At 32.1% G+C, this 11,006-nt stretch overlaps 1 protein-coding gene across 1 annotated transcript; it reads left to right on the top strand.

Moving 5' to 3' along the window:
• The first annotated feature begins 5,769 nt into the window (after positions 1 to 5,769).
• Positions 5,770 to 8,873, top strand: LOC107876112 (aquaporin TIP2-1). The gene is made up of 3 exons (XM_016723117.2): positions 5,770 to 6,216; positions 7,792 to 8,042; positions 8,297 to 8,873. The coding sequence occupies exons 1-3, from the start codon at positions 6,090 to 6,092 to the stop codon at positions 8,663 to 8,665; spliced, it is 747 nt and encodes a 248-aa protein (XP_016578603.2). The 5' UTR covers positions 5,770 to 6,089; the 3' UTR covers positions 8,666 to 8,873.
• The last annotated feature ends 2,133 nt before the right edge of the window (positions 8,874 to 11,006 follow it).

Raw genomic sequence — 11,006 nt, 5'->3', positions numbered from 1 at the left:
CGACTAAACTAAGAAAATACGATACTCCTCGAACTGTATAACTGACTCAAGCCCTCGAATCAAAAGGACTCATCACCTGCTGACCGGAAGTTGCAAACTGACTGAATACGGTATCTGTGCTATCACTTGTACCTATATTATAAGGCACTATAGCATATAGAAATATATGGGGGTCAGTACTTTTAAGAATGCACTGAGTATGTGGGGGTGCAATGTAACATTATAAATAATATTATAAATGATTACGAAATTCATGCACGCTGACGATAACGACTTTCTTTGCTTGAATTAATTAAAATATATTCCTTGAAACTCATCATTAGTAATTCAAGCATTATATATCTCATAAATCATTATAATCAACTCAAACTCTTTAAATCATGACTTAGAGTGACTCAGTAACTCATGAAACTTGAACTCTTATGGACTTGGGAGTTTCTTATAACCGATATGACTACATCATGTGAGCCGCATGGAGTCCAACGTTTTGCCCTCCTAAGGAGAGAACCCCACATTGGCGGGGGTGTTGTACTCTTGCCAGGGAGTACAACCTCAATCTCATTATCACAATCCTATACTCGGCCTCTAGCCCACAATTATCAACATCAATCCTACGGTGGCACGTAGTTTTGGAGAAATACCATATTTCTCGTTCGGTGCTAAATACTCCTCCCAAACTCAGCTCAGAATGCGTTAGGAAATTCACCTTAATCAATATCAACTCATGGGTCTATTATGAAGACCAAAACATAATTATATATCTCATCTGTAAATCATAAACATCTTGTGGATTTCTAACTCGACTCAACTCAACATCAAGTACATTTGCTTTTCGAATCATTTTCAAATATCAAAAGCTTCAAGGAAACATCATAGGACTCATTCTTGACTTTCAAGCTCAAATATCAATATATATATATACATATATTCAATAATCAAACTTCTCGTAGAAAAGCTTAAATCATGACTCTTGTCTCAAATCATTCGGAAATAATCAACTCATAATAACAATATTCAACTCATGGTATAAGTTCTCAATTTAAGGAATAAAATGATGAAATAGTCTTGTGTATCAATCTTGATTTACTCAATTATCATAAATCATTAATAAAGTAATTTGGGTGTAAACCCACTTTGCAAAATCATGGATTTCAATAGTAGAAATTAAATCTTTGGGCACAAGAACGAAAGAAGTGTTCTTGTTCAAACCCCACATACCTTAAATTATAAATTTGAGAATAAGAGACTTGATTGGAACTTCTTTCTCACACTTTTAGGCTAAGATTCTTAATGTCTTTGACTAGGAAAGCTTGATTCTTGAACCACTTGGAGAAATCTATGGGAGATTCTTGAATTTCTTGGAAGAAGATTGGATTTTGTTTTGGGGGGGTCTTGGAAGAAAACCCTAACTTCTAGAGAATTCTTGGAGAGATTGGAGAGAAATAAGAGAAAATGATCTTCTCTTTACTACTTGGATATATTTATAATACAAAAATGGGCGGAAAATACCAAAATGCCCTTTTGAAAAAGCTGAAATTAAGTGATCGGGTCCTGTGACGATCGACCTGACGGTCCGTCAGAGGGACTGACAGTCCATCAAGTCGTCCGTCACTCGGGGGGGCAAAAATAGAACACTCTGCCTCGACTTGACGGACCCCTTGACGGTCCGTCAACTCTTTGACGGTCCACCACTTTGGCCATCACACGATGACCAAAATGAGGGGTCACTGCCTTGGCTTGACGGGACACTTAACGGTCCACCAAGGACACTACATGGTTCTATCATCATTCACTTTGGAAGTCATTTTCATATACTCAGAAGATGGATTTAGACTCAAGGAACAATCGGGGTATTACAGTTAACTTGATTGCATCACATTAAAACGTATGGGCAGTATCTAGAACTCCATCTACACTATTAATACTCGCATAACAAATCTCGTCTATTACCTATACCACAAGGTTATACCAAGTTTCATATAAATAGAACAAGTGCATGCAAAATACGGGGTGTTACAAAAAACGTGACCCTAAAGAATACTTGAATGAAAACACAGAAGATACATATATACACACGTTGAATTCTGTTATCATGACCTCATGGATACACTACATTCAAAACAAAATTGAAAGTTATTAACATGTTCAAAAGTTACATTGTACACACTTCTCCTTCCATAAAAATTTAATTGTAAACACATAAATTAAATATAAAGAAAATAATCACACAAAGCAGGCTAACAACAAAAATATTTCAAATGATGAACTTAGATTGATGTTACAAAAGAAACTCCAAAGTGCAAAAGATATAATGTAATTAAATTAAAAAGAAAAGAGCCTCACACTACAAAAAAAGAATTCATAAATTAAAAATAAAATGACTTTCTACTCCTATAATCCCGCGTACAATAATTTTTATATAGTAGTAGCCTAGTAAGGAACTTTGTTCCAAAAATAATGATAGTTTTTCGTAAAGAAAAAAAATATTATTTTACCAAGATATTACCAAAATCAAAAACCTACGGTGCAACATAAAAAGCAAACTTTTATGGTAGTTTTTGTTTTTTCAAGAAATATAGTACTATCTACGGTACAACATAAAATCTGCGGAGTATTATTCTGTAATTTAACGTGCATCTCAATATTTATATAAGTATTTCCTTAATAGAGTCCTATTTTACGAGTATTTTTCAAGTTGAGCAGTAGAAAGAAAAATATTAATTAATTCTCCTTTCATATATTTTAGGAATCCCATTTATTGTAGGAGTTTTAGTTAATATAATAAAAAATACACATCCGAATAAAAAAGAATGACCTACTTTGACTTGACACAAAGTTTAAGAAAATAAAGAAGACTTTTGAATCTTGTAGCCTTAAATTAAAGTAGTGTCAAATGTATCAAAATGCCCTTAAATCTTGGGGTCCTAAACATGTTATGTGGGAAGTTGAAATTAAAGTATTGTCAAAAAGGAAAAGGGGTCATTCTTTTTTAAACAGACTAAAAAGGAAAGTAGGTCATTCTTTTTTAAACGGAGGGAGTAATTAAATAATAAATTGAAGAAAATAGTGAAAAGACAGTTTTGTCTAAAGAAGAGTCTTTTAATGAAGGGCAAAAAGTTCAAATCACTTTTTTAAGTGTCTTCACACTTTTAATATATTATAGATTATAGATATAGATATAGATATAGATATAGATAATAGATAATAGATTATAGATTATAGATTATAGATTATAGATTATAGATATAGATATAGATTATAGAATTAAATTATAGATTATTGATATAGATTATAGATTATTCATACCATATTATAGAACTCTTTAATTTTAAATCTTATAAAAATATTTAATAATAATTTAAGGAAAATATATTATCAAATAATAATAATAGTTAAATTAAAAAATTATAATAACAATATTAGATTAATAGTACTACTAAGTTATCTACTTATTTTATTGTTCTTTTTTCTTTTGAACGTGTTACCCAAAAACACGTGTACTTCTTTTTCATGTTTTTCCTCTCCTTTTACTATATATTTTAGGATTTAATAATTATTAATTTTTCTAATAATTTTTATCATGAATTTTACTGTACCATATATTTTAATATTTCTTTATTTTTAAAACTTACCATATATTTTAGGATTCCTTATTTAGAATATTATAAATATAATTAAATAATAATTCTACGAATATAGTAAAATGACCATATTATCTAGTATAGATATTTTTAATGAACGACAAAAAGTTCAAGTCACTTTTCTAAGGGTCTTCATACTTTTAATATAGTATAGATTATGAATTATAGATTATAGATTCCAAAATTTCTTTTAACTAATAGAAATAGTGAAAGCCAAAACTTTTATTATATACTAGATACTGGAGCATGTGCCAACACGGGCTCAATGTATATTTATTTTTTATCTCAATTTATGTGACACAAATTAAATTTGAGAAGTCAACCAAATATTTTGTATTATTTTTAAGTATTTTAAGTTATCAATGATTTATTTATAGCACTTCAACATAATTTTCCGATACTGTATGCTACTCTCTTCGTCTCAAATTTATGTGGCACTGATGAAATATTTGAGAAAGTCAATCAAATTTATTAATATAGTTTTACATATTTTAAGTTTTTAATTATTATGACTTATACAACTTTCTACGTAATTTTCAAGTAATATATGTTACTCCATCTATCCCCATTTATATGAATGATAGAATTTGAAAAGTCAAACAATTTTTTTTTGTACATCTTTCAAATATTTTAATTCGATTATTATGGTAATTTATATTACTTTTCACGAAAATTTTAAATTATATATTTCAATATATGTTGCATTGATAGAATTTCGAGTCAACAATTTCTTTTATGTGTCTCCAAATAATTTAAATTATTAATTTTTAATTATTTTAATTTTATGTAATTTTAAATATATAATATATTAAAAATAAAAATAAAATATATAAAATTACAAAAAATGGCCTCGACCAAAAGCAGGGTTAACAATCGTAAGCTGTCCTGCTCACTCGTAATTCTATACAGTAGTAATAACTCTCGTCTCTTTTTGTATGGGACAAAGGATAGAGAAAATACTTTTTCTTGATTGAATTTCGACGAAAATAAATTATTACTATTAGTTTTTGTACTCCTAATTTTGTATACAAGGGTTAACGTTTGTAGTACTCTGAGATACACCTACATCGGTTCAAATATCCTTAAGAACAACTTATAAACACAACTCAAACTACGAGAATTTATGTATATTTTTAATATTTTCCAGCACCATGCAGTTCGATTCCATTTCTACCCCATAGTGCTTGATTAGATCATATATAAAAGGGACAATAAGAAATATTAAAGCTTTCGCTATGCGCAGAATTTGAGAAAGAGTCGGATCATAAGAATTTATTATACGCAATCTTATTTTGCATTTTTATCAGAGATTATTTTTACGACTTAAACTCATGATCCTAGTCACATAGCGACACCTTTACGAATTACTCCTCAAAGCTCCCTTCAATTATATCATTATTAAAACAACTACTTTATTTACAATATACCAAACAAAAAATATAAATAAGAAAATCAGTTAGTATTTTTCTATGAAATTTTTTTTTGTCTACCTGTACCAAACAAAACAAAAAATATAAATAAGAAAATCAGTTAGTATTTTCTATGAACATTTTTTGTCTACCTCTACCAAACATATTCTAAATGCCTCAACTTCAATAATTTTTATCCACACGTTTTGAGAAACTCCAGCAAATTCCATCACAAGCACCCCATTTTCCATTTCATGGTCGGGCGGTGCACTTTACAGAGCAAATTAAACCCCTATTATATAGTCATGCAAATATCACCAAATCTTCTCATAATCATTATTGTCTTCACAAGGGCCACCACCCAAAATGTCTTGATAACGATCAGTTCACATGGATGATCATTATTATTTGATGAATGAATTTCGAGAAATTTCCAGAAAAAGCATGTTAGTGACACCTAAGTTTTGTAATAAAACACCTAATTGATCATATACAAAGTTAGAGCTAGAATTTAAAATTTATGAGTTGTAAACTGGTTACCAAAACTATAGTCGTCATAGTTACCAAGTTCACCATAGTCTTCATAGTTACCAAGTTCACAAAACTTCCTAATACATACGTAGACTAAACAAAAGTTACTGAATTCGTCCGAACCGCTAATAAAAAATGGCTTTTGTCCGAACCCCTAATAAAAAATGGTTCGTACTAAACTCATAGTATCAATTAGCGAGGTTTTGAACCGATACAATAATAACTGCGTACTTATCTCATAATGTGAGATAAGAATTAGGAATTAACTTATGTAATAGAGTCGATCCACTAAAGTCTTGAGCAGCGGTATACTATACAGTGCAAAACTCATGAAGTGCATTAATTAATTGACAGCCTATTTTATTCTCATATTTTGCAGTATAAATACGTGACAAACAAAGGACTCTTGGGGTCATCCAAAAGCAATATTCTGCTCTCTGTCTATTAATTAGTAGTTTGTTCTTCTCGAAGAGTTCCCCTCATAAAACTTCTTAATTTTGCTCTGAAAATGCCTTGTATAGCTTTGGGACGTTTTGATGATTCAATTAGTTGGGGGTCTATTAAGGCCTATGTTGCTGAATTTATCTCCACCTTGCTTTTCGTCTTCGCTGGAGTTGGCTCTGCCATTGCTTACAGTTAGTAACTCTTTCTTTTTAATTCTTTAATTTATGTATGTTGGGATGACTACACACTTCAACACACTAACAGAACACTTCACTAAGTATAATTCGACAGTGGGGTTCAAAATTTCATTGTAGCAGCAAAATAGTGAATTAATTAAAAAAATGGCAGTCTGCGCGCCCCAGTGGGATAGAACCACTGATGTGGGCCTTAAGCAAGAGGCTCAAGAAGTGCAACCAACACCACTAAGCTATCTAACATTATTGATTTAGGTGGTTCAAAGTTAATATATATATGTACATAAATATAGATTTTCTATTTTATATATACAACGTATTTTTTTACCGAGGAGGTTCAGTGAACCCCTGATACCACATGGGTCCGCCCTTGCATGCATAGATTAATTAACGTAGGAATTTTAACTCCTATATTCCACTATTTGACCATGTAAAACCTAGTACATATAATATTTTGGGACAAGCATATAGTTTGGTATATATATACCCGATACATATTGTGGTAAATAATAAATCATGTTATAGTGGGTAGTTAAAATCACATTGTTAATATAAAAAATGTTAGATGATTGCGTATCTATATCTATAATGTATATCTATATCTATAATCTATAATCTATAATTCATAATCTATATCTATAATCTATAATATATTAAAAGTGTAAAGACCTTTAGAAAAGTGAATCAAACTTTTAGTCTTCATTAAAAGACTTCACTTTAGATAAAATCATTTTTTCACCATTATTTATTATAATATTAAATATTAATTATAATAAATATAGACAAAACCCTCAACTAATCCTAATTCTACCCAAAATTCACCATCCGAATTTAACCCCAAATCCCCAATATATAACTCCTACATCCCTATACTATATTAATTATTTGTATTTTGAATCAATAAACACGCGGCACAAACATTGTTTATCAATTGATTGATATCGATTGATATCGCAACTCTACTTTTGCCCATATCAAATATTATATGAGGCACTATTTTTATTATTTCTCTGGATCCATGTTACGAGTTAAATTTTGGAACTAAGAATGAAGTTTACAGAAAGAGTATGGCTATATTTGAGGTGGTAGAAAAAATATACAAATTATTTGATCAAGAAGGGGATTGAAATGATATGAAATTTGCAAGTCAAATTTCTCACTTCTATAATGAAATCAAGTTAAATTGCATAACTTTATGAATTAACAAGCACTAACCATCGACTTACTAAAGTTATACCGTAATTTAAGGACCATCGATGTATTTCACCTATCCTATTTGTATTTTTGATATTTATAAATATTATATAAGCAATTGAATAAATTCTTCATCTTTAGACCTTCAACGATGTTTAATTTAATTATTGTATTCATTTTTATTATTTAAATAAATACCGTATTTAGTGTAGATTATGAACTCATTAAAATGAGGTACACGTGCGAGACGCGTACAGCTGAACTAGTATAACTAAAATATGTGGCCATCGATCGCATTCCATGCAACCCTATTTATATAGCAACGTTCGTAATTTGGGAAATTTGACTTTGATTATTATTCCAAATGTTGAAATGCAGACAAGTTGACAGCTAATGCGGCTCTTGATCCCGCTGGTCTAATAGCGATCGCAATTTGCCATGGATTGGCTCTCTTTGTGGCTGTTTCTATCGGGGCTAACATATCCGGTGGTCATGTTAACCCTGCTGTTACTTTTGGTTTAGCTCTTGGCGGCCAAATCACCATCCTTACCGGACTGTTCTACTGGATTGCTCAACTTTTGGGAGCCATTGTTGCTTGCTACCTCCTCAAATTTGTCACCGGAGGACTGGTAAGTTAAAATAATTTTACTTCTCAAATTATAGAATAAGTGATGGTTCATATATTTGTGTGCGACTAAGACAAGGTTACTGTTATTCATCTAACTGTATTAGTGTTATGTTGGAACAATCAACATAAAAGTAGCTTGCAGAATAATATAATATATATAATCGAGTGTAACTAATTTAAGATTGAATTAATTATAGTTGATTGATTGAATTTAAATCAAATAGTATCTAATTAACTTTTATTATCTTTGTGCAGGCTGTTCCAATCCACAGCGTGGCAGCTGGTGTAGGAACTGCTGAAGGAGTTGTATTGGAAATCATCACCACATTTGCATTGGTGTATACTGTGTACGCCACAGCAGCTGATCCCAAGAAGGGATCATTGGGTACAATTGCACCCATTGCCATTGGTTTCATTGTTGGTGCCAACATCTTGGCTGCGGGCCCATTCTCGGGTGGTTCAATGAACCCAGCCCGTTCTTTTGGACCTGCAGTGGCCAGTGGCAGCTTCGCTGGCAATTGGATTTACTGGGTTGGACCACTCGTTGGTGGTGGTCTGGCTGGTCTAGTCTACAGTAACGTGTACATGAACAACGATCATGTCCCTCTCTCTAGCGATTTTTAAATTAATTGTTTGAATTTGATTGTGTTATGTACCCAATTTGCCTTTTGTAATAAAAGGGAGAAAAGCAACATTTTAATTTGTTGTTTTTCTTTCTTTTTCCTTCTTTAACATTTTGTCATGTAATTTTCTTTCTTTCGAGCTTTTGTTGTGCATATTTGGATCCAACTTTGTTGCAATATTCGAGATGATGCTTGATCAGATTTGTTGAGACTTGAGACTGCAGCATTCATTGATTAAATTGTGTTATCTTTAGAAATTTATTGGTAATCTTTTAGATTTTGGGCACTCTGTTCACAATAGGGGCGGAGTCAGGTAGGATCGAGGGGTTCATACAAGATAAAAATTATTTTTATATATATAAATATATTAGATGTTGAACACCCTTGTATTTCATCCTGAACTTCCTTTAGTGAGAAAATTGTCTCTGCAACTGTTCACAACCAAAAAAGAAACGAAAAAACTTTGAATCTTGATTCACGTTTGGGTATGAATGAGAAGTGTGATTATTAAGCCAACGAATGATCATCTTGCCAAATTCATACTTCTGAAGGCTTGAACGAGAAGTGACGCCTCAACCGACAGGGACAAAATTTGTATGTATCCCTTGTGTAGTAAACGATGTTAACAGAGTCACATGCTGTTCGCCCATTTTTTGGGTTAACTGTTCCTTTTGTTATGTGCTTTTTAGGGAGTGTCCGTTTTGGTTCATAAGGTTCATTTTGCTAGAAACTTTCTACCAAAATGAAACAAGTCGGCGTAGTGTGATTTATCAATTAAAACAAGTCCATGCGAAATGTTCATGAGCTCTACTAATGCATTTCAACTGAAGATGAAAATATAGGACAAGAAATCCTCACTACTGTGCAACAACTAATTGCCAAGATATTTCCTGAACACCCTGAATAATTCTGTATTATATGTTTTATCAACTGATATATAAAGAATACGTGCAAGAGCAATCAGCAGATTACTTACTGTTCAAGAGCATTTGCTTGCAACACAAAACGGCTAAAATAACCTGATAACAAAGCAATGGTCGTTAAGGACATACCACTTCCTGCATAATCCACAAAACATTTCTTGAATAGGGGAATGAACATTTCAGCAATCCGTGGCAGCTCCAGTGTTCTAAACCATTGCACCAACTATGGATTCCTCAAATTCAACTGAGTTTCAATGCGCTCTCCAAGAAAGTTGGTTGATTGGGGATAGGTTGATGTAAAACAAGGAGGAGAAGAACATGAAAATAAGAAAAAGGATGAGACTGCCAAACTGCGATATACAGTTTCTTTCTCCACATATAGAAGACACACAAACACATAAGAGTTCATGATGTGAGTTCCATAATGAATATGATCAAAGGAGAACAATAAAACTGAGCGAGTCAGAAATTGATAAGCTTAACACAAACTACATGACAATACACAAATGTCCATTTGTGGAAAAGTTCAAGATAGTCAAACTTACATTTCATGAACAGAAGAAACATTGTTGCCGCTTTTGCGAGAAAGAAACACTTCCTCTTCTATTGCTGCTTTGAACAAATCATAAATCGCTACCTGTGCAGCAAGCATATGCTTTTATTTGTTGCATAGGTTCCAAAGTTCGCGAACTTAGCAATAATTATAGTTATGAGCGAAGTTTTCAATATGGAAAATCGCAATTGATATTAACCTTCACATTTTTAAAATTAAACGACAAATGCAGTGTCAGAAATCTCTACTAGCGGAACTACAAGATGTACTTACATAGCTGATATGCAATGCTTTTATGCCAGGCACGCACATCCACCCCAACCCATGCCATTGCAAGCTCGGCCCCATTTTTAGCCAATTCAATGGTCTGTACTGCAACTGAAAAGCTTCTTGCAGATTCATGCAGCATCAACACGAGACAATTGACTCCACTGAAGTCCACCTCATCTCTGTGACTAGTGGCTATAGAAGAGTCCAACATAATAGTGTTTTGGTCAGGGTTGCCTCTAGCTGCCACTGATCCTACTGCCTCCGAAGGAATGCATTTCACTGAAATCTTTTGGGACAATGATCCAGAAAGATATCCTTGCAGAATGATGCATTTTACACAGCCAAAATTTTGCTCTTTCACATATATATATATTTGATGAACACAGTTTCTTAGAACCACATTTTGCTAAGTTCCTTAGAAGATCTAGTGAATTCTATTTATGGATGAAACAGAGGTCTCAAGGACTTTTGTATTCTACCTTTGTATTCTCAAAAATATGTATGATTTAGAGACTTCTGATGGACTATCAATTTAATAACCGTAAATAAACTAGTAGAATTGATTGACCTTTATGTGCAGATTAAACTAGTAGAAT

Source organism: Capsicum annuum, chromosome 6 (genome assembly GCF_002878395.1).
Source record: "Capsicum annuum cultivar UCD-10X-F1 chromosome 6, UCD10Xv1.1, whole genome shotgun sequence".
Taxonomy (NCBI): Eukaryota; Viridiplantae; Streptophyta; class Magnoliopsida; order Solanales; family Solanaceae; genus Capsicum; species Capsicum annuum.
The sequence above is the reverse complement of the archived record's forward strand: the minus strand, read 5'-3'. Positions and strand labels throughout refer to the sequence as shown.